The 24,036-nt window shown below is 54.5% G+C and overlaps 1 protein-coding gene across 4 annotated transcripts in view; it reads right to left on the reverse strand.

The window, feature by feature from the left end:
* Positions 1-7,545: 7,545 nt before the first annotated feature.
* The window catches only part of HPCAL1 (hippocalcin like 1), a 103,866-nt gene continuing 87,375 nt past the window's right edge, over positions 7,546-24,036 (reverse strand). For 3 of the 4 annotated variants that reach the window (XM_037026502.2, XM_037026499.2, XM_037026500.2), the window contains 3 exons: positions 12,463-12,857; positions 10,784-10,889; positions 7,546-7,765 (listed from right to left, as the gene is read on the reverse strand). In XM_037026502.2, the coding sequence (XP_036882397.1) occupies positions 7,668-7,765; positions 10,784-10,889; positions 12,463-12,840 (582 nt within the window). In that variant the 5' untranslated portion in view covers positions 12,841-12,857 and the 3' untranslated portion in view covers positions 7,546-7,667. Of the gene's footprint in view, positions 7,766-10,783; positions 10,890-12,462; positions 12,866-24,036 lie in introns of all 4 variants that reach the window. The other variant, XM_073216710.1, reaches the window with a different exon arrangement.

A 24,036-nucleotide genomic window follows, 5' to 3' on the forward strand; every position in this document is an offset into this window, starting at 1 on the left:
GGCTTGGCGTCACCAGCTCTGGTTCCTCTTCCTGGGCTCAAGAATAAGGTTTTAAGTTGTAGAACATGAACAGTAAGATGTCTTAGGAGCCACAGAGAAAACAGGCCTGGTGAGTCCAAGCAGAGGAGGGGAAAGAAAATTTATAGCCTATAGTTGGTCCTGCCTGCTGTGTACGCAGCCTTTTCTAGTTCCTCAGGGTCTAATGCCCACTACTCAGGTTCAAAATAACAGAATTGGAGTTGAGTATGTTCTAGGTACCGACATGTAAACTAGGATTCCAAGTCTAAAGTCTTGGTAAATTAGGCTTCCACTTCGGAAGGGAAGGAATTATCATCTCTTTAGTGGCAACACTGAGTTTGGACTGAAAAAAGGAAGCATTCTACTCAAAATGTATTAAGGGCTTGGAAACTGCACTCAATTAGGGGAAGTGCACTCCAACCAGTAGGCCAGTGCCAGTGGGGATGGAAGAGGCTCCAGCGGTCCCATCCCACCCAGACGGCCTCCCCCACAGTGAGCCCTCCCGTGATGACCTTGCGTCGCTATGCAGATTCCATGCCTACCAGATTTTCTTGGGTTATTCTCTTGCTGGCTAGGCACTTCTGCCAGAAATCTTTCCTGGCCACCACCCCATGCCTTCAGCATGTCCTCCCCAGTCCTGGGTCTGCGGGCCTTGGTTTGAGCCGTCTCTGGACACTGCTGGAAGACTGCCCTCTGGAGGTGAGATCAACCTTTTCCAAACCAGGATTCCCAAGGAGCCTTGGCACCTGGGGGTGATGGGCAGAGGGCAAGAGGGCTCTGTTCTCTGCTTCACTCAGTTAAATAAATACATCAGGCTTCAAGGTAGGATGTCATTTGAAGAAAAGACTGCTGAGTTCTCCCAGACTCTTCACAGATGAGGTAAAGCCCAGAGAGGCCAAGTGACTCACCCAAGGTAAGCCAGTGAATTAGGAGGGGACCTGGGAGTAAACAGGTCTGCTTTACTGACCAGCCTCTGCTCCTGGCCACTTCCTGAAGAAAAAGAACCCTGGCTAGAATGAGCCTCCTTGGTCTCACCAAGGGCTGGGACATGGCTCCTGGTCTTCGTTCTCGCCCAGTCTCCTTCCCCTCTGAGGATGGCAGCAGAGGCTTCCCAGAACACCTGTGCCTCCAGAGCCCTGCAGAGGTTGGCACCTTGAGCTGCAGTCATGCACAGGCCCAGAGCTGCACAACCCCAGTCCAGCCTGGCCTGCTAGCCACAGAGCCACACCTCGGCCTACCCCCCGCTGGAAGGAGGCTTGTGTGTGCTAACCTGGCAGCTGTTATATGAGGGAGGATCAGTGAAGCTCAGAACTTAGTGCATGGAGTGAAAACACCTGAGAAATCCTTACTGCTATTTTCCATCCTCACTGCTGCTTCTGGAATGGGAAGAGGGTCATGATCAAACCCTCAGGGTGGCCTGTAAGGTGGCCTGGCCCCTGCAGCTTCTGACCTGCCCTGGGGCCATACAAGCTCAGCTCCATGGTTTGGCAAGTAGAGTTGCCATATTTAGCGGGTAAAAATATGATACTGCATTGGATATAAGTATACAGAAGGATCATTTGTTGTTTATCTGAAATTCAAATGTAACAGGACAACCCTGTTGACAAAGCCTCCAAGTCCTGGGTGTCAGGAGCCAGCTGGCATCAGCTTCTATGAGCTGTGTGACCCATGGGATATCAGGTGCTCCTCTGGGCCTCGGTCTCTTCATCTGTCAAATGGGCACCTTCTGTATCCAGCAGGCCCAAGTGACAGATCTGACCAAGCCCAAGATGACCCTCCAAGCCATAGCCACCAGGGGGCAGCAGCGCCTCGTGCTTCAGGCTCCGCAGAGTTGCGGCGCTGTCAAGGCGAGTCAGTCGGTCACTCAGCAAATGCTGAGGGTCCTGCATCTGCAGAACCCCAACGGTGACGGGGGCTGTGGGGACAGGAACGTGGTGTACCTCAGAGGGAGATCAGAGCCAACCACAACAGTGTATCAGGGCTTCGAGGTAGGTCAGGGCTCCAGGCAGCTTATCCCCAACCAGACTGCTGCCCCCCAAAACTCTTCCTGAGCCTCCACAGGTCAAGCCCACCCCGTGCCCAGCCCTTGCTGCCCCTGCCTGTCCTGAGTCAGGCCCCAGCGCTTCCTGAGGGGCCCACACTGCCTGGCGGCCTGCCCTCCAGCCTTTCACGGGGGCGCTGCTCACAGCCTGCACCCCGCCCTGGCCATATGGCAGGCTCAGCCTCCCACTGAAGGGGGAAGCAGAGGTGCGCTGCTCTCATGGACCCCCCACTCGCTGGGCCACCCTTAAGGCCAGGGTCCAGGCCCCACTGTGTCCAGGCATCGGTGCCTGGACACCTCAGGCTATCAGTGTCAACCCCTCCCCATCATTGCACAAGGCCTGGTTCCTTGCTGCCTGCAGGTGGAGCCCTTTAAACTGTAAAGTGCCGTCAGTGAGCAACTGTAGGACGTCAGTGCTGGGGAACGTCTGTGCAGCGAGCAGTGAGGGCACGCACCTGTGCAGGGTGTCTGTCTGAGCTGTGGCACTCTCAGCGCACAGGCAGGACAGAACAGCTCTCTCTCCAGACCCGGCCAGGTGGGGCCCAATGTGCCACTTCGAACTGCAGGAGTCACATGGCCTGGAAGTTCCTAGAGGTGGCTCTCTTCAGGTCTGAGCCCCAGGGAGGCCCCCCTCCACCAGTGCAGTCCTGGAAACTGCTGGAAAGAGCCCACAGGTGATGGGGGTGGGGGTGTTTTTCTACCCTCCAGGGACAGCTGCCCTTCTTCACTAGGACCCTGTGCCAGTCAGACTGCACTTCTCTGGCGCCCTGCTCACCCTGTGGCTCCTCTAGGCCCCAGCCCTGGGCAGTGCCCTGCGTGGCTATGCCCCACACTCACCCTGGGGGATGTTTGATTGGTAAACACCCTGCCCTCTAGGCCCAGGCCCACAGTGTTCCTGCACCCTGCGTCTCCAGTATCTCCTATTCCTCCTCTAAGAAGCATTCTGGGTGTCCCGCAGGCCAGCAAGGGGGACTCGGATTCCCTACGGGCCTCTGGGCTGCACCCAGCCTGAGGGAGACTGGCTGAGGCCCCAGGCCCTGCTCTGCCCACAGCATCCAGGCATCGAGGACCCCACTTCCACCTGTCCCACGCCAGGCCTGGCCTATCACAGCCAACAGGAAACCAGATCCCAGAACCAGCACGTCAGGCCACTGGGATGCTGTGGCCATCAGGATAGCCCAAGGCTGGTGGCTAGTACAGGGCCAGGCCGGGACTAGAACAAGGCTATTTGCCTTGCTGACCACACCCTACCCGCTGCCCCACAGCGGCCCATTTGCATGTTCCCCTAAAGGCAGTCAGGCCCAGGCCTGAGCTGGCCTCTCTCCTCCTGGACGCCTAAGTCTCTGCTCTGGCCAGCGAGCTCCTCCAGGTAGAATAGACTTAGTTCATAGCTGTCTCCAGCCTGAGGCAGTGCGGCTCCAGGACACCTTGGGGAACGGATGAACTCATAGGGAAAATGCTCGTTTTCCCCAACACTTTTCCTGGGTCTGAAGCCCCAATGACTTGTGTGATCCTCCTCAAGCTGTGACCCTGACCAGAAGCCCAGCGTCAGCAGTCCGGCTCAGGCCCACCCCAGCCTCGGAGGAGGGGGAGCAAAGCCGATGGCCCTGCCTCCCGGCAACCAGCCAGCACCCAGAGCCTGGCCCCGAGAAGAGAAGAGGCCTGTGGGCACAGCTGCAGCCTCACCCCTTTGGAGGACGCACCTTGGCTGATCATGGGGAGGTAAGTAGCCTTCCAGGTGACCGGGTCTGGGGATCAAGGCCTCGGTGCCAAAACGCGGGCTCCTCAAAGACTTGCTGAGGGACCCAGGGACAAGCTCCTTCATTTCCCCAGACTCTTGGGAGCCTGCGGTTGGCTGCAGAGGGCTGACAAGGAAGCGTGGATCTCGGGTCTAGGGCCAGCTACAGAATAAAGGCCACTCTGTAATTGGGAGAAGATGCACCACGGGGCCTTGGAGCTTATCCTGGACTCAAATCCTCAATCTGCTGCCCCTTGCTAAGGACCTGGGGCCAGTTCCTTCCCTAAACCCCGGTTTGTCCATCTGAGTAGTACTACTACAATGTAGGTTGATGGCATGTTTAGATTACACCACACATTTAAAGTGTTCAGCAATTTGTCCCAAGAAGCCCTTAACAAATGGAGGTGAATTTTATGCTGGCTTCACACTGGCTTCTACAGGGGAGGCCACCCTACCCAAACAGAAAATGCTGGGGGCTGCATTAATGAAGGTCCAGGGCCCACAGTACGGGAGGTGACAGCCCTGCCCTCATGGGGGTTGATCCTGGCCTCTTGGATATAATATCCTCTCTCGCACTCTCCCCTTCACAACCCAGAGCCTCCTTTCTTGGATTCTAAACATTTTCATGTTTTGGAAGTTGTTCCTATTGCTGTGTTTCCTGAGCATGGGTGTCAGAACAGCTGGAAGGGTCCATGGAGCCACCATTCCAGGACAGGGGGCTCGGTTCACTTGCAGGAAGAAGGGCTGGGCCACACCCCTCGTTCAGATCCTGTTTCCCGGGCAGGACCGCAGGGCTCCTGGGCACAGTCATGAGAAATGCAAACTAAACCAGGGTCATCTTTCCTGAAGCCCTGCTTTAGACACACACATTATTAGATCTGCTGTCTAGAGTCTGAGGGATACACAGGACACTCCAAGAAACTTTAACCAAATTGGGGTGCCCGTGCAGGATGGCAGAAGGCCTGGGTTCCCCTGGGGCAAAGAGAAGGCAGGATGATACTCTTGTAGGAGGATGGGGGTACAAGGAAGAGGGGGCAGGCCCAGGCCTACATTGCAAATTACCAAGGAGGGGCAGGAAGAGGGACTTCCCACCAGCTCTGGAAGAGCTTGCTCCACAATTTAGGATTCCTGCCAGGGAGGTGGCTTGGACCAGACAGCTGTGAGTCCAATGCTGGGGTCTGTGCCCCTCTAGTGAGCCGGGCTTCCTGGCTTATGGACACCATATTTGAGGCTGCTTGCTCTTCCTTCTAGGCATCAGTGGACCCCCTGAAGCTCTCTGACCTCTGTGAGCTCCTGTCCGCTAGGAGACCCAGATCTACATCGTCCGTATTTGGGCAGAAGCTGCTTATGGTTAACTTTAAGGGTCAATTTGACTGGATACAGGTGCCCAGATACTTGGTTAGCATTATTCTGGGCGTGTCTGTGAGGGTGTTTCTGGATGAGATTAATATTTGAATTAGCAGACTGAGTAAAGCAGATTTGGCCTCCAGTGAGGTGGGCCTCACCCGGTTCACGGAGGCGCTGAGTAGAGCAAAAGCTAAGGAAGGTTTCGCTCTTAGTCTTACGGTCTTGAGCTGGGATGTTGGTCTCCTGCCTTCAACCCAGCCTGAACTTAGGCTATCAGCCCTCCCGGACCTCCAGTTTGTAGATCTTGGGACCATTCAGCCCCCACATGAGCCAGGTCCTTGTAATCGATCTCCTCCTCTCTGTATCTGTCTGTCCTCTGTCTACCTCCCTTCTCTCTCTCATCTATCTATCAATCATCTCCTATTGGTTCTGCGTCTCATACAGCAGCCATTCCCACCTGTGTTTAAGGGCAACGCCCCCCTTTGCTGTACGGCAGCGCTCCCCAGCAGCGCTACGGGTTTAACCTCTGCCAGTTCCAGCTACACTGGTGTAAGATTCAAGCCCCTCCCTGGGAGGGAGAGTCCTCCAGGCAGCACCTGACACTCTGTAGCAAGTCAGACCCAGCCCACCTGGGCGGCGCTGCCCATCAAGGTACCTGTGGCTGTGGGCACATGGGGGGCTTCACCATGAACTGGCCTCTGATAATGCCACTGGCTCGGGAGGCACACACAGGTGAGCTCCTCGTTTCCATTCAGAGGCACGGAGTCCAAAAAGAAACTAAATTACTAAAAGACCAGCAAAAGAGCAGCAGTTCCTGACAGCCAGCGAGCTGGCTTGGAGCTACATGCTTCGCCCACTTGCCTTGATCACCTGCCTGCCCATCACGTGCCGGAAACAGGTGAAGACAGACTGAGTTCCCAGGGCCCGTGGGCAGGTCTGAGACACGGTTCGTGCCCATCCTGGAAGCACACCCCAATCCCTTCGGCCCCCTCCCAGTGCCATGCCCTTGGAGGGAGGCGGGCCCTCCTCCGCCAAGGGGACACTTTGGCCTGTCACAGTCACCCCACACTCTCAGCCAAGGCAGTGGCCTGGGTTTTGGCCAATGAGAGGTGAGGGATGGGGGGTGGCAGGGAGTCAAGAAAGAGCAGAAGGCTGGCCTGTTTCTCTTCCTGCCCGTGCAATGCTCTGTGTCAGCCATACTGCCCAGCATGGCAGCAGCCCTTTGGGGACCCCAGGAGACAAGTGTGAGGAGAAAAGCTGAGTATGAGGCTGTGGGCAAGGCAGTGGGGAAGGCGGAGGAACCCGGGGTCCTCAGTAGGTCCTCAGTGATACTCTTCAGCTGCCGTATTAGCCATGCCTGCAATGTGCTTTCAGACTCCCCGGCACATGAGCCAAACACCCGTATGGGTGAAGCCCCTTCTGCAGCTGCTGGCACCAGAAGCACCCGGATGGCCACAGGCTGAGAAGCCAGGTGCTGATCCACGGGCTCCAGTGTCCCAGCTTGGTATGTGCTGTCTGGCTTCCTTGGTGATTAAACTGGGGGTCGGGGGCACCGGCAGACGCACGATGGTCAAAGCTGCCAAGAACAGTCATCTTTTATTTCCACAAATATTTCTTGGCATTAGGCAGACACTGGAGAAAAGGCTGCATGAGATTCATAGACACAGTGATGGCTACAGGGAGGCAGGAGGGGCTATTTACAAGCAGCAGCCGGACCCCCCAAATCCACCTTCCCTGAGTGCTGAGGACCATGGGGGACCAAGTGGGGCTCACATGGGCCAACATAAAACTCAGTGAGAATTTCATTTACTTCATCATTTTAATACAGGAAATGCCAACAGGGATGACAGACCTTGCATGGATGCCTGCATTCACAGCATGGACGGCTCTGGGCAGGCATGCATTTCCTCTTGAAACAGGCAGACTGAGCACATAAATACCACAAGATAACCAGGCTCGAGGGATCACAGGCCACAGGGAACCACGCTTCAAAGGCAATCGAGGCATTAAATACGGGACCTACACATTACAGTTCACTTCACCATATGTATAATTTATATATTAATAGAAAGGAGACCACAGTATATATACGTGCAAGCGGCTTTGGTCAGAGGATGAACAAGCGTGGTGGAACCATGCATGGGGAGGGTTTGCCTGTCTACACTCCCTCCATTCTTGTCCCCACCTTCCCCACAGCCACCTGCGACCACAGGATAAATTAGCTGGCCTTGGCGCGATTCAGACAGTCCCCCCAGTAACCTCGGCACTGCCCTCTGAGCTCCCCCGGACAGAGGTGCCCTGGAAGTGAGAACGCTGTGTGCTCTGCATGTGAACACCCCCCTGGGAGGGACCGGGAGGGGCAGGAAGAGGCCAGAGGAGGGAGGCACAGCCGCCAGCTGGGCAGGTGCACGGGTCATGGGGCCCAGAGAGCAGGAATGACTGGGGAGGCATCCACTTCTGCAAGCAAAGCTGAAACGGCGAGACGAACCCATGTTCCTCACGGCTGTCCAGACGCCCAGCCCCTTAGAACTGACTCGCGCTGCTGGGGTCGCACTGCAACAAACGGACAATGGACGGGTCACTCTTGGCGCCTTTAATGAATTCTTCCAGGGACAGTTTGCCTGCAGGATGGAGGACAGGAGAAACGGGAGTCAGCCAACGTGCACATTCTGTGCCCTTCCTGAGAGCACGGGGATGCCCCCAAGGCAGGGACGCCCCCTTTGGTCCAAGTCCAGCCTTCCTGGGGCCGGACACTGTCTAGGCCCCACTCACTTCACGGGCACTTCCAGAAAAATGCTTTTTGCTTTCACTGCTCACAGCAAAGCATCAGGCAACTCAAAGGACATACCCGGTGAGGAAGTAGCTGCGGCTGCTGGGCTGATTTAATCCTCCTAGGAATTGCCACACGCTTTACTTAGGAAGGATGTGACTTGTCCAGAAAGAATGTGGGCTCTGCCTCTAATCCATGACTTACCCAGGGTGAGTGGGCCATGGCTGGGCAGGGGGCCCGGGGCAGTCAGGGCCCCCAGAGTCCCTGTCCCGGGCCTGGTTTCCTGCCTGCCCAGCCTGGCTATCTCCAATGCCAGTGGCACAGCCTTGCTGCTCAGTCTGGGGACTCGCCTTCTGTGGCATCTGCCTCTTAAGAGTGGTTGGAAGGATCAAAGAGAGACGGCTAAGGGCTAAGGGTCCAGCTGGGGCCACCCTCATCCTCTGTCCCTCCTGCACCGGTTGGTTGTAGGACAAAGATAGGAAAGTGGCTTTATAATTAACGTGCTATAGAATATGAGTTCAGAGCAGGCGATGCCAGTGACAGACATGTGCCCTGCCTGGCAACCCCCTGCCAGGATGCAGACCCGGGGAAGGAATAAGCTGGAAGCAGGCTCTGTGCTGGCGCCTTGTGCCTGGGGAAGCCTGCTTCTCACCTCACCTCTGCCTTTGAGGCTCCGCAGTGGAGAAGAGAACAGTGACATTCACCACACAGGAAGGGAGCACGGCAGCCAGTGGCTGTGCCTAGCACACCGAGGGAGGAGCCTGTGAAGGGCTCGCAGCTCTGCTGCCATGGGCAAGCTACCAACCTCTCCGTGTCTTAGGGTCTCCAGGTGTTCAGGTGGGACCCATCTCAAAGGGCTGCTGGGACGACTAATGGGGAGGATGCATCTGAGGGCTTCAGCCAAGGCCTGGACCAGAGGATGCACTCTGTTAGTGGGCTGCACACCCTGCACAGGACACACCTGTGGGCTAGGGACCTCCCGCCGGCCCACGGCCAGAGGGGCACCCCTCCAAGGGTCCCCATAGGGGGCAGGCAGGCTGCCCCATAGGAGATGCCCAGGCTAAGGGAGGGGCTGAGAAGGGTGGGGACAGCCACGCCCTCAGTAGAGGAACCCCTTGAGTATGCAGAGGGGCTACTGGGCTTTGTTACTCTCCTTACAGGTGCTGGGGACTTTCACTGGTCACTCCTCCACCCTCCAGCCTCGGTGCTGTGTCCCTTATAAGTATGTTCCCATTAGCATCCTTCTGATTGAGGCAAATGGGAATATCTTGTACAAGGAGTGTGAGGATATGATTGCTCAGTCCTGCACATGCACGTGACAGCAAAGGTACAGCTAGCTCAAGTTCCCTGAGAAATTGGAGAAGGGTTTACAATAAATATCAGTGTTAAAGCTGAAAAAAACAAACAAAACTACCCTGGAGTGTAAAAGACATGTTTTAAAATCAGCGCAAAAGTCAGGGTGCTCCTGGCGCTTGGCCAGGCTCAGCCCACATGCCAAGAGGTACTAGGAAATGGTGCGCCTGAGAAAGCCCGTCAGCCACCTGACACTACAGGCAGAGCCCCAAGCTTTCCTAGGGTGGCAGGGGACAAAGTGTGGGGCCAGCCCACTCCTGAGCGGTGCTCTGACAAGGATGAGGGCCCTGCCCTTGACCACGCCGTGCCTTCACCCTTCTCTTCTCCAATATCCTTCCCTTCCCTGAACTCTAGGGACAGATGGACCCCAGGGCTCACAGGACAAGCGCACTGTCCCAGGGGGTGCAGACTCAAGCTCACAAACCACCGGGGAGGGCGCACAGGGCGGCCCAGCAGGTCAGGGCAGAGGAGGGTAGGGGTGGAGTGCCCAGCGCTGTGCTAAGAGCTTTCTGGAAATCATCTCGTTGAATCCTCATAGCCACATGACACTGAATTTATCATCCCCATTTCACAGAGGAGTAAACTGGGGCTCAGCGGAGCCAAGAATCAGGGCAGGTCTGTCAGAATTCAAAGCCTGCGTTTACTACCCTGGAGTGTAAAAGACATGTTTTAAAATCAGTGCAAAGGCAGTGCCAGGCGAGAGCTTGTCTTGCTTTACAAAAGCGTGAATGTGTTTTGTAAACTGTTGTGCTGTTACAAAGCAGGCCTGTGGTTACACTGCAGCCCCCACCCCCTGCAGGCTCAGGCCTTTAACTCATCTGTGCTACAGCACTTGAGAGTTTTCAGAGCACTTTCTTGTGCATTAGTCTATTTTTAATCTCCAGCACAACCCGGGGGGTGATATCTTTTCTTGTCTAAATGTCCTATTTCTTTATTGTTCAAACCTGACTCCGGGACTGCACTCGACAGAGCTACAAGAAGTATGGCTCCTGCAGGATCTCACAGCTAATGCAGAGCAGGAAACCGGACAAGTCCTCACAGTACTGCAGCCACTGCTGCCCCCCAGGACCTGCCACCTCTGCCCCAGAGGCCCTGGCATAGTTGCTGCAGCCCAGTGCATCCCAACAGAGCCCCTGTGGGCACTGGGGTGCCAGGGCACCCCCCATCTTAGGATGACGTGAATGAAGCGTAACCTGCTTCCCAGGTGCCCACAGCCTAGGACCCTTGGTCCTAACACCCTCCAGGGCCCTGGTGCCATCAGCACACCTGCCTCCTCTCCCTAACACATGCCCGCAGGGCTCACGTCTCCAGTTCTAGAGCCCAGGAAACTACAGCTCCGGGCAGGACTCGCTGCGTGCACCAGCCAGAATGCACATCCAGGTTCCCTGGGCTCTGCATGCTGGCCCTACCCTCAGCACAGCTGCAGTGGCCAGGCAAGACCAGGGTACACTGGGGAGAGGCTGCAGAGGGGGAGGGAAGTGTCCCAAGCATGCGGGGGCCACGCCCCCACCCCTACCGTCATTGTTGGTGTCCATCTGCCTGAAGATCTTGTCAGTTCGTTTCTCCGGGGTTGACTCATCCTCGGGCATTTTCATTACAGAGGATACCATTTTGTATATAGCCTACAAAGGGGGCACAGAAGCAGGGGCTCAGAAATTCTGGGATGTTCCTGGGCAGATGTGACAGCTGTGAGCTTCTGCCCTGCCCACGGCAAGGCGCGGAGAGGTTGAGATGCTCACTAGCCTTCAGGACCCTTCCCCAGCCAGACGCATGTTCCCTGCTACTAGAAGAATAATGCTGGTGGGTATTACAGATGGCATGTAGGCAAAGGAAGCCAGACACACACGTGACACTCAAGAGCAGGCAAAATGACTCCACTGTGACGGTCAAAGATGGAGTGGGATGTGGGCCATGCCCCGGAGGCACGTGAGGGAGCCTCCTGGGGGTGGGAATGATCCTTAACTCAACAGGGTGGTGACTCAGGCACACCGGTACAGCCATCACACTGCACGCTGAGCTGTGAGCATGTTACTATGTAGTTGTTAAAAAGAAAAGACTTAACTGTTGCACCCCACAGGAACCATATAACCAGCCCCAGAAGGGTCACCAGGTTGGCACAGGTCTCTCCAGCAGGAGGGAGAACCTTCTCCTTAGGGCACTGCCATCTAAGGGCTCAACACACCTCGGGCCATCCCTGAGAGTCTCCGTCCGAGGGGCCTCACCCGGGCAGGAGCCCCCAAGCAGTGGTGGGTGAACATGCGTTTGCTGAGGGGCTGTGATGAGGCCAATGACCAGCCTCACATCAGAGTCATTGGTAAGGGAGCAGGGGCAGTGCCTCTTTCACGAGATGCTGTTCAGAAAAGGTTTGACTGATATTCTCATTCCTGAAACAACAGACTAAGAACAGCAGGGGTCTAACCTTAAAAGCAGGGCATTAAAAAGTAAGAATGATCCCGTGTGAGGGTCCCATTGCCTATTATGTCTCCCCATTCCCACCCCTTCCCCGTTTGCAGAAGGGGCGCTGGCCAGGCCTGGCTCCACCTCCCTTCAGCCTCGCAACAGTGTGAGTTTCAGGGCCTATCCGTGCAGGGCGTGCTTTGTCCTGGGACTGGGCCATGCAGCCTGGCACTGGTGAAGTGAACTAAACTCGGTTTCTTTCTGGAAAATAGCCTCATCTACCAGTCAGAGCTGTGGACAAGAACAAAGGCAAAGAAAAGAGGTCTCATCAAGTGATTCGCTCTGATAGGAACCACAGAACCACTTTTCTGTGATCACTAACATGTTTTACTCTATACCTTCATCTTCCTGGGGATGTGACAAGCTGTTGCATTCCCAAATTCGGGGACTCAAAAAGGCCATGGCAGGTATTTTCTGCAAGTGTCAGGGGTCCTCTCAATTATAATTCTCAGATCTGTTAACTCTTAGGAAATCACCTCTTTGAGCCTCAGATTTTGTGGAATTCAGAGAATGACCCCACATAGGGTCATGCTGCAAGTGACAGATAAGCATTGGCTCTTAGCATCACTGCGAAATGTGCGCGGGAGAGGGGCTGGGGCGACCTGGCTGGGAATGACCAAATGCCGTGCTGAGCGCAGAGGTCGCTGTCTGGCCTGGGCTGGGCCCAGACCTCGGTGGGACCCGCGGGGGACCCGAGGCCTCTGGCCGCCTCTGCCCAGCAGCCCACCGAGGGCCTACCTGCACAATCTCGAGCATCTCGCTGCGGCTGATGTAGCCGTTGCCGTCCAGGTCGTACATGCTGAAGGCCCACTTGAGCTTCTGCTCCAGCTTGCCCCGGGAGGTCACACTCAGCGCGATGATGAACTCCCGGAAGTCGATGGTGCCGTCGCCGTTGGTGTCGAAGGTGCGGAAGACGTGCTCGGCGAACTTGGAGGCATCGCCGTAGGGGAAGAAGTTGGCATAGATCTTCTTGAACTCGTCCACGGTCAGGTGGCCGGTGGGGCAGTCCTTGAGGAAGCCCTTGTACCACTCCTGCAGCTCGTGGTCTGTGAACTCCGTGTTCTCCCGCAGGTCCTGCAGCACCTCGGGCCGCAGCTTGCTGTTCTGCTTGCCCATGGCGGCCGCGGCTGCACCTGCAAGGCTGCAAGGCGGGGGGAGGGGGCGGGGGAAGGGGGCGAGGGGAGGGGGAGTCAGCTGGGGCCGCCAGGGCAGGGGGCCCGGGGTCTGGCTCCCTGCCGCCTTCCGCCTACAGCCGCCGGGCAGGCCTGAGAATGTCCCCGCGGCCCCGCACCAAGGATGGAGAGGCCCCGGCCCGGCCGCCCCCGCGCACGAGATGTCTCAGTGGTTAGGCCCCGTGGGAAGGTGGGCGGAAGTCCGCGCATCGCAAGGAAAGCCAAGGCCCCACCCTCGCAACCCAAGACGCATTCTTACTTTGAGAATGTGTAAACATAAAAATAGCAACTTTAAGTCAATGGAATGAGGTGTTGGTCAGGTGCCCACCAGGGGTTGTACACGATTTAAGGATCAACTCCCCACTGTCTTCAGCCCCACAGCTCCAGGCAGAGCTGCCATGCCGGCTGCACCCCACACCCTGTGTTCTGGGTAGTTAGGTCTTTTCTTTCAGGTACCATGTTCTGTTTTCCTCCTTAGAACAGGCATCCAGAAACTCAGGGCACCCTCTCGATTTTGCCTCTGAGAAACTCCTCTGGGCAGGGGGATCTAGAATTAGCACTCAGTGATATGTGATGTCTCCAATGTCGCTAGCAGGGTCTCAGGCACCTGCGGGGGCCCAGACGGTGCTTCTCACAGTGGCTTCCACACGGCCTCTGCACGAGACCGATCCTGGGGTGGGGATACTACACAGCCACACAGCCGTCACCCCCACCTTCTCACTTTCTGACTTGAACAGCAACACGTGAACATGGCTTAGTAATTTTCGAAGCACACAGAACAGACAATAAAATGCTTCCCACCCTAGTCCCAGAGGGAACCACTCTGAACTGTTTCCCCATTTATGAACTCTAAACAGCATGTACTGAACCCCCATTAGGAAAGAGAATAAATGTAGTTCACCTCGTCTCCTGGCACTTACCCTTCCTGCCTTTCCCCCTCCCAGGTCTTATTAGTTTTATACATACATACCATTGTTCTTGTTATCTTTATGACTTTAAATTATAAAGTTCCCTTTTAACCTCTGTGTAGGGGAGTTCAGCAGTATCTTTCAAAATTACAAACACACATTCACTCTGACCCAGGATTCCACTTCTAGGATCTATTTGAAGACACTCCCACCTGTGTAAACAACCCGTGTGCATCCTGCTTCCCCTGTGGTTGCCTGGAATAATGAACACCCAGGCACCCGCCGTTACCTACTGATGAGAAATAATCTTCAAGATGTATTTTTAACTGACAAGGGAAGATGCACAAAAGCATACAGAGTTTGCTACCATTTGTGAAAAATAGAGGAAACGATGTATGCATGAGTGCTTATGTGCCTGGAAGAATTTATTAGGAAATGATAACTGGCTAAAGAGAGAGAGATGGCTGATGGACAAGGGTCAAATGGGAATTTCTACGGTAAATCCTTTGCAATGTAAAAATGTCAAACTCTGTGTAACTTCTATTCAAAAAATAAACACACAAAAAATAACCAAGCCTCCATTTCTTGATCCAGCAAGTTGACATAGAGTGCCTCTGTAATAACAGGCTATTAATTCCCCTTTCCATCCATCCACATCAGCTTCTGTCATGGGAACCACTATCTCTACATTGTCAGGGTTTACAATCCCTAAACCTAGAATGTCCTAAAAAGTGGAAACCAGCAAATCTCGACCTAACTTGGTTGCTGGTTTCCTGGGGGAGGGGTGAAGTCAAGGGCAGGGCCAGTGCTGGGAAGTGCCCCTGGCCCATCCAACCATCCAAGCCCAGCTGTGAATGTACTGCCATGAGGCTCTCTCTCCAAATGCAGTTTGTCCCAGAACAAGAATAAACATGGCCCCTATTCCATGGAGGACTTGATGCATCACATGAGATCCAGTCCACAGTATACAGAACGGGAACCCCCGCTGGCCTCTCTACCCAGCTCTCTGACCCACCCTGGCACTTGGGGTGGCACAGGCCTGCTAGCATGATCTGGGAGGCCCAAAAAAGCCCTGATGTTAACATGCAGCTAATTCAACTTTGGTACCTTTGGAAACCCAGTTAAGATTTTTTAAAAAATGGCCACTGTAATTTCTACACAAAAACAAAGGCAGATGTAAAAATCATTTTACAAATGGTACAACTGAGACATGGTGGTGGGAAGCAACTGGCCAAGCAGGGCCCCACAGCTAGTGGAACTGCGATGTGAACACTAGCCCGTCTTGAGCTTGATCACAGACCTTTATAATCGACCCTGAATGCTGGCAGGCGGGCACAGCAGGCCCGGCATTCTCAGCTGAACAGGGAAGAAAACAAGGCTGGGGGACACTGAGTGATATGCCCAGGAAACAAAAAAGATAAGTTTTACTTTGGGGAAATCTATGAAGAAATCATGAATGGAAAAACATGTTTTTGTGCCATTGTCTTGAAGGTTGAGTTAATAAAATCTGGAGCTGTCAATCATGTCTGATGGGAGACCACACTTTTGAGAACGATGTAGTAGGAATATTTCATTGATTTTCCAGTTTCCTTTATGGAGACCCCCACTGCTCTGAAATAGGGCACTCCACCTCTCTTGTCTAATTTCTTGGCCATGCCCAGTTAGCTCAATTAACAGGTATATAACATAACCATTTTGAAGTTGGTAACATTAATTTTATTATAGAAAGTTCAAGACAACTCCAAGGATGTTGTAGCCAACCAGTGTACAGGGTAAAAACCCAGAGTTGGGGGCTTATGTACTTAGAAATTTCCTAAAAGCACAGCTGAACTTAGATAAAAAGAGTTACGTCAGTTGGTTGTACAACAGTGTAAATGTAGAGACCACTACTGAACTGTACACTGAAAAATGGCCAAGATGGTACATTTTATGTTATTTGTACTTTATCACGATTTAAAAGGTGTATATTCCTGGGAGGAGTGGGGAGCATAAGAGGGTCTCCTTCCAGGACAACAATGTTCCTTACCCCCTTCCTGGGCTGATGGTCAGGATCCGTGGGTCTGGAGGTCCCAGGTCAAAGATTCCTGTGTCCCTACGTGACGTGAAGAAGCTGCTCATCACAAGGGGTGGCCCCTCCCAAGAAAAGCAATGAAATCCAGGGAAGTGGTACAGCATCCCCTGGAAGAATCTGGAAACGAGCTCTCTGCATATCTGCATGCCTCATCACCACGTCCTCAGTCATTTAGTTGTGCGCACGCTTGTGCGCGCATGCCCTCTTGCCGTGCTCTCCAAGAGCTTAAGCCCAGGAATGCCGGTTGTCTTTGCTCTGAGGAGCGTCCTCAGGGCCTGGCGCCAGACTGGGTGCTCAGAATATTCCAGTCCATTGGGTCCTCTGAATGCCTAGGACTGCAGGTCTGGGTTCTCAGGGCTCCTCGCTGCTTGTGACACACTGCATTAGATGGAGCAGCAGAAGTGACATGAAGAGGGGGCTCCAAGAAGGAATCATTCATTCCCATGGGGGGGCCTAGGCAGCACGTGGAATCAAACTTGAATGATGAAGAGGATTTCGAAAGTCACTGGGAGCTGACCCCCATCGGCCACTTCTAGGAGGCACAAGGCAGATTCCAGGGGCTGGGAAGGTGGTCAGGCTGGGAGGAGGCATCATCTCTGTCTAAGAGACAGAGACCCGAAGCTCCTGTGGGACGCACATTATCCACGGCGGGTGGGACTGTGACCTCCCTGGGGCCCTTTCACTGCCCAGGTCGGAGGGCAGTCATGAAGGCCACCGAAGTGCTCCCAGCTGGCGTCCACCTCGGCTCCCTCGCCATTAAACCTCACCAGGACAGCTTGCACTGAGACTGTCATGCAGCCATGAAATGGAGCCCACAAATGCTGAATGAAGCCCCAAGCGCTCCCAGTTCCTCACTGGCTGGCTGGCCTCTGTGGGCTTAGCAAAGGCCCAGGAGAAATATTCAGTACAAAGGACTTCATTTTAGCTCTCAGCCTGAGCTCATGGCCTCATAGGAATGGGGATGGTGGAATCCTGCATTCAGTGGCCCCTGTTATTAAGCAAGCCAATAAACCAACTTTACTGATGATCTGCTGGCTGGAAAGACACTGACAAAAAGCCTTTCTGAAAAGATAAAGCCACCACTCCTGTTTCCCAGCAGAAATAGCACCCCCACCCCCAGCCCTGATGTCAGGCAGGCACCCCAACCTGCATCTGCCAGAAAATCTTACTTTCATCTCTAGGGACAGATGGGGTGAAGAACAGGTGTGCTGGGTAGGGCGATCAATTCAGAGTTAGAACCATCTCTTCCTTGGCTTAAAAAGCTTCATGATTAAGCAGGGCTTCAATCAGACAAGCACCAGCTTTCAGAGAGCATCTCGCAGATGACATTTTAATTCACTGTAATGGAAAGATGGAGGAGGGAGTTACATCCATCTCTCAGGGTCTCAGTTACTCTGCTGTTGTTTAATGTGCTAAATTGTAAAAAAGAAAAAGTAAACATGTAGCTGAAGAGCTCTATGAAAATATTTAACCCGAAGTCAGTATTGCCTGCAAATTAAAGCCTTTTTAATGGCATAGTTCCATCAACGGCTCAGTGAGGCTGCTGGGAGCCGCTTGAATGTCCCATTAATCACAGCTCGGGGCCGGCTGATGGCCTGGGGGGCCGGCTGTTGGCCTGGGTCCACATTTCATCCCATTACTCTAAAACGTTTTCATCAAGTCAGATCTCCAAGCTTGCTGGGCCAACCAGACTTAGAAACACTTGGAGAAAAGATGATGAGAGAGGTAGGGGGAACCAACTCCCTATAAAAGACCAAATCTCAGAATGGGGTCGGAGGGGTGTCTGCCCTGAACTTGAACTTCCAGGGGCTGCAGGGCTCACTGGAGATGAGCCTGTGTTCTGTGTGGCGTACACCATGGAAGTAGAGGCAGACGGGGTGGTGGAAAACAGGCACTCTGTGCTGTGTTTCTCATGTAGCACCAGACGTGGTTCTTTTTCCCGGTGACCCACAAACAAGGCTGCTCCTAGGGCTGAGCCCCTGTCCCAGGAAGAAGAGGGACTCACTGCATTTGTGTCCTTCCTTCTTCCAAGCAAGCAGGTGAGAGGCAAGCTGCCTGCAGCCTTGACTCTAGCGCAGCTTCTCTGAGGTGGGGGTTGGGGTTGGTGAGTGTGGGGGGCACTCTGTCCCAGGGGATCTGTGACAGCTGCCGGGACCCTGTGCTGGGGGCAGCCAGGTGGGGCAGTCCAGGCTGCAGTGCGGCAGGGAGAACGCTAGAGGGCACAGTCGGGCAGGCTCCCAGAACCGGAGCTGAGACCCCGCCCTCCGGCTTCCCGCCCCCGCCCCTACCACGCCCACTCCACCTCGCGGCTGCCTGTCTATAAGCTAGATTCCTGCAATACAGTAACCACCAGCTACATGTGGCTACTGAGCACTTAAAATGTGTCTGGTCTTTATTTATGAATGTGCCTTAAGAGTAAAATACACACTGGATCATTTGACGACTTAATATGGAAAGAATGTAAAATCTCTCAATAATTTTTCCCTCCTGATTACATGTGAAATGATAAATGCTTTGTCTTGGCTAAGGTGCACGGCTGAGGGGCGAGAGGCCAAGAGGGGGTGTTCCTTCCGGGGGAGAATAGCCAAAGCCCCTGGGGGAGACCTGGGGAAAGAGGTCAGCAGCACCACCGAGGCGGGCAGTTACGGGGTGTGCCTGGATCCAGATTCAGCCCACTGACCTCCAGGAGCCCACTTTCGGAGGGCTTCCTGAAAACATGAGAATCAGTTTTACCGGCTGGGTGGGCTCCAGGGCAGTGAGCTGGGTTGAGAAATCCAACAGAAAACCCTCCTGATTTCTGTTCCCATCCGCAAGCAGCTGAAAATCTCCATTACCCCCAGAGCTTTAAAAGCATAAAGAACTGAAGGAGGGGGAGAGGCAAGGAGAGGAAAGCGGGAAGGAAGGAAGTCAGGCTGGCCAAGCAAGGCCTCAAGAGCCGCTCCCTGTCTTGAGCCATCCTCCTTTTCCACTCTCCGGAAGCTGAGACGCCCTCGCGGAGGTTGGGGAAAGAAAGAGGTGGAGAAAAGGAAGGCAAATCTCCGAGAATGTTCTTTCCCTGGCAGAAACTGCTAATGCAGCAGGAAGAGGGCACTGGGGTGGCTCTCCCTATATACCATGAGCTGCTGAAAATGCTGGTTCATTCGTGCAATTGCTTGCGCCCGCCGCCCAAACTCCTATTCATCCACCAAACCCCAGCTCTGTGTCACCCAATCTAATGTCACATCATATTCCACACACACATACATTTCCCAGCATCCCTTACAATTGCTCTTCCCTTTGCGTTGTTTAAAAACCTATTTCTTTTATGACCTCAAATTTTATTACATCATTTATTTGTGCTTTTCCCTCATTTGACTGTAAGCTCCTTGAGGAAGAAAAACAGCTCATGCACACCAGCAGGAGAGGCTGCTAAGCATGTTCTAGCCTCAAGGCCTTTGCACTTGCAGTTCGCTCCACCTGGTCTGCTCTTCCTCCCCCGCGGTACCTGCTAGGCACACTCAGTGGTCACGTCTTCGCTCAAGTCTTCCTGGGGGCGCCTTGCCCTGGGACCCCATCACAAGCAGCATCTGCCCTCATACCCTAGTCCTCCCTGCCTCGTGTCATCCCAGTTCTACCGGGCACTGTATCGATATATTTAGTATATCTCTGCCTTCCTTTGTTCACCACAGTATTCCCAAAACAGAGCCTAGCACATGGTAAGAGTTCAGTAAATGTATCTGAAAGAACGGCTGTGCGCTCCAGGGCTCTCGCACAGTGCTTGAATGGCCAGATGCATGAGTGAAAGAGCCTCTTCTAGGACCCTCTTGCTCTAACATTTTGCGAGTCTTCCAGGATCGGGGATGCAGGCAGGAATGTCTGGGATCAGGCTGGTGAAGCTCTCTCTTGCTCAGGTTGGAAGCTCCGAGGAGTATCCTGTAATTCAGACTTGGTATTCTTGAGAGCTCCATTTCCTGGCATACGAACTGCAGAGTAGGGGGCCTGGGCTGTGTCAGACTCAGGGGTCCATTCACCAAACCAGTGCCGTCAACTCCCTCTGCTGGTGAACACACTCCGTGCTCTGCGGGCCTCAGCCAGGGGGCTGACCGCTGCCCTCCAGCTGGTCTGGCGCCCTAGAGCCCAAGGTGATGCTATTCATCTTCAGGGGAGAAGCACTTTGAGCTGCTTCCCCAGAGGAGGAAGGTAGGTTAGGGGGAGGGGACATGAATGGGCCTCTGGGGACAGGAGGGGAGAGGAAGAGCAAATGCTCGACAGAACCACGCTCCCCTTACAGAGCCTGCGAGCGCCCCCAGAAAAGGATGGAGGCAGGACCAAAAACAAGAGCATGTGATTTTTCTTGAAGCCTCAATCACCTGTATATCCATCCACACGTGGGTTTTGTGTTTCTAGAGAAGGGTGCTGGATGGCAGGATGGAAGCAGGGCCGCACGGCACCTGGTGAGGGGCGGGCCCGAGCAAGCGGGCAGGGCAGCCAGGTGTGCAGTCCTGGCCCCAGAGCCTGGGGCTTCCTCTGCCTGGAGCCTCTGTGCTTTGAAGGCAAACTTGAGGTTCACAGTGGCAGGCCTCCAAACCTGAATTTGTGCCCTTATGCCCACAAACATTTCTGAGGCCCCCAGGCATGGGAACACCTGAAGGAACAAGACACAGAGATCCTTCCCAGGTGCCCAAAGTAAGCCCAGCACACCCATTGGACAGGGGGGTGTGGTGTGCAACAGGAGTTCCTCATGAAGGACAGGGATGCTGGGTGGAGCTGGCCCACTACAGGCAATGGCTGGGAGGTCTGATGGGAGGCGTGAGCCGGAATTAAAGGCCCCAGGAGCCCTCCAGGTGGGTAAAGGGAGCAGTATGTGGCAGAGCCAGAAGGCTGGGAGAGACCCCCAAATGCCACAGGTGCGACGTGGAGTGCAGGAGAAGACGGTCAAGGACAGAAGCAGCAGAGGACTGGAAGGCAGGGGCTTGTAATGCCCTCCCCCCAGCAAACACTGGAGCCCCATGAAACACCCAGTGAGCTGACCTGCCAAGGACCCAGGGACTCTAACACTGTTCAGTCGCAGAATGAAAATTCTGAAGCTGAAACAAGTCAACATGAATCACCCAGCATCCCCTTCTCGGGGATCTGGAGCCAACCACGAGCCAACTGCTCTTCTGAAGGAAATCCAGGAGGCCACAGCAGACTGGACTGAAGGCAGGAGCTGGGGTGAGCTTTCAGAGCGCCCCACAATCCCCCCAGATCTGGCCTCTCTTTGGTCAGCCCTAGGGGACAGAGCCACGAAGGGGCCCCCAGCCAGGCTCAGCTGTGCTTATTACACATGGAGATTTGGGGTACCAGCCGCTGCTCATGTGGGAGTAAATTTCTCTTGACTGCTTACGCCTGGCTGCGGAATGACTCAAGTCCTAACCAAGCCCTTGTGGGAAAGATCTGCCTGGCAAACGACTGGGTGAGTCTGCAATTGCACTCTGAAGCTCCCGGCCAGGATGGGAGCCACCCCCCGCCGGAGGATGACGTTCTGCTCTGGCAGGAGGGAAACCCATCCGACGGGGCCAGTGCCCATCACACCCTGGCCAGATGGGCAGCTTATGGGAGGTGCAGGGGGCGCTGGGCCAGGCCCCAGAATCATCAGTTTCCTGTCCCAATGTGCCATACCAAGTCTGTCTGTTCCTTTGTAAAGGGGACAGAAGAAGGCCAGCTTTGGGGGTTGCAGTGGGGACTGTGGCTGCGTACATGTCTACAGAGGGGCCAGCGTGGGCAGCAGGTATCGGGTAAATGGCCAGCCCCGGCTCCTACTGGGCCCCCGCCTAGCCTGATGGTCCCCGCTGTCTCTTAACTTCTCTGAGCCTTATTTCCCTTGATTATGAATGGGACTAACAGTCCCTATATGTTGATTTTACAGAGAAGCTGTGAGGATAAAAGGAAATGAAGGTGCAAAAGGACTTTGACAAATGTAGAGCATTAGACAATATGCAGAGGTATGGCACAGCTTTATGACACAGGAATGCAGGATGTGCTTGATGAGTCTGATCACAGCGCTGAACAGCAGGCCAGAGGCTGGGCTTGGCCCCAGGCGGTGGGGTTCCCTGCACTTCCTCATGGACGGTCCCCCCTGCACGCCCAGCAGCATGAACACCCTGTCCTCACACTGTGGGCCAACGGCCCAGGATCCCAGTGGCCTGGACGCATACTGGGGGCAGGGTCAGTGAAATCCCCACCCTGGTCTCTGAAGAGGAAATGAGGGGAAGGACGGAAGGAAGCCAACCAGCCCTACGTGCAGGCCAGAGCCTGCAGCCAGCTCACCCTACGTGGGGCACGTCTGGCAGTGACCTAGGATCAGGGTCATGGGACACCATGAACTCTGGGGAGAGGGGAGGCAGGGCCCCTCAGAGAGACGAAGGGTTCTCCCGGGGGGTCTGAGGCTTCTAACTGATTCAGGACCATTTAAGCTGGCACGCAGGTTCCCTGCAGGACCGGGAACTTCACAGATACTGAGGGAGAGGTCTGGAGTTGGCCCAGAGTAACCCCCAGCGTTCTGAGAAGGCTGGTAGCCCGGACCCGTGCAGGACAGGGCAGCTGCTGGTAGGCCTCTGATGCGTGTGTGTGTGTGTGCACGCTCACACACACATACACACACCCCACACCTCCTCCCTCCATACTGGCGTTGACCCCCACCACTGACTGGGTGAAAGCCTCAATCTATTCTTTGGCTTCCAGTGGGACAGAGCCCCCTGGCTGTGGCGGGATCTCAGCGCAAAGGCCATTCCAACGCACCCGTGTATGGAATGTCTAGGATTTCACTTGGAAATTGTCTTATCAGAGAAAACAGCACAGGCCCTGTTTACTATTCACACACCCACTCCACGGCTCTCTCACACCCCTGCGAAGCACACTGGGCCCTGAGGGTGGGAACAGGGATCGCCACGGGCCTACCACGGAGGAGGACAGCCAGAACCAGAGCTCTGGGGGCAGCGCAGTCTGCCTCTGGGGCTGCCAGCTGAGTGGAGAAGGGGCCATGTGGCATGGCAGGATGAGAGGGACAGCCAGGGACTTTGTTCAGGGGGCACAGGGAACCCAAACAGCCCTCCGTTTCAGTGACTCACAGTCTGTGCCTCTGGGGAGGCCACCGGCGAGAACCTCACCCCTGCCCCACAGCCCTGGGCCTGGCCCCTCTCCAGGCGCCTCCACGGGCAGTGACAGGACCCGCAGTGTGACGGTGCTGACCAGCACAGGTCAGTACAGAACCAATGGGCAGATTAACGGAGGTAGGGTGTGGGGAGAAAGGGCAGCAAGCAGAGAAGAAAAAATACCATCAAACTCTAGGAATTCAGACTAATTACTCGAAGGGCAGTTTAAATTTGTAAAGTCTGAGTCAAAAACACCTGGAAAAGTGCCTCTGGCTTCTCCTTCAGGTAAAGGGTATGGACTGGAACAACAGTGTGCTACGGGTAGGGGAGTGGGTGGGTGGGTGTCTGTAACGAGCAGGTAAGAATCTTGTTACTGGCACATCTGTCGCTCCCAAACTCAAAACAGAGTCGGAGGCTGGGCAGTCTTGGGTAAGCACATGCCCCACAGCTATTCTTCCCCCTACATTGGACAATGTGGCCCCTGAGGCACATCCCAGCCCTAAAGCTGCCTAGGGGTCTATCCAAGGGGAGGCTTCCACAGCTCCTGAGAAGTACACTCCCTCAGCTGGGATTTGTGTCATTCTCCCTGGATCTTGGTGGCAAAGACATTCACTTAGCTCTTTTCCCAGTGGATGGCAGAAAGCTAGAGTCCTGCCAGGCTCCTGCTTGAGTGATGACTAAACTCTCAATTCATAGGCCCCAAATGAACCATTTCCAGATTCTGAATTCATGTGCCCCAAATGAATGAGGTTTGGCTACATTCTAAAATATCTTGGATAGAAACTGTCTGTAAGAAATGCCATTATAAATATTAGACTTAGGAGGTATTTTCAAGACACGTGGGCCCCGGGGCTTTGTACACTCTGACAAATGGCTCTGTCTGCAGGGCAAAGTCCACTCTTAGAGGAAGGGCTGCCACCAAATGCCTATTCGGTATTGCTTATGGCTCAGCACACTAATCCAAAAAGATTTCTTTCTTTTTTTTTTAAGTTGGAACAAAACTTCCAGTGAATCATCTCATATGCTATTTGATTCATGTTTAATGTCTT

The sequence above is a fragment of the Manis javanica genome, chromosome 1, assembly GCF_040802235.1.
Source record: "Manis javanica isolate MJ-LG chromosome 1, MJ_LKY, whole genome shotgun sequence".
Classification (NCBI taxonomy): Eukaryota; Metazoa; Chordata; class Mammalia; order Pholidota; family Manidae; genus Manis; species Manis javanica.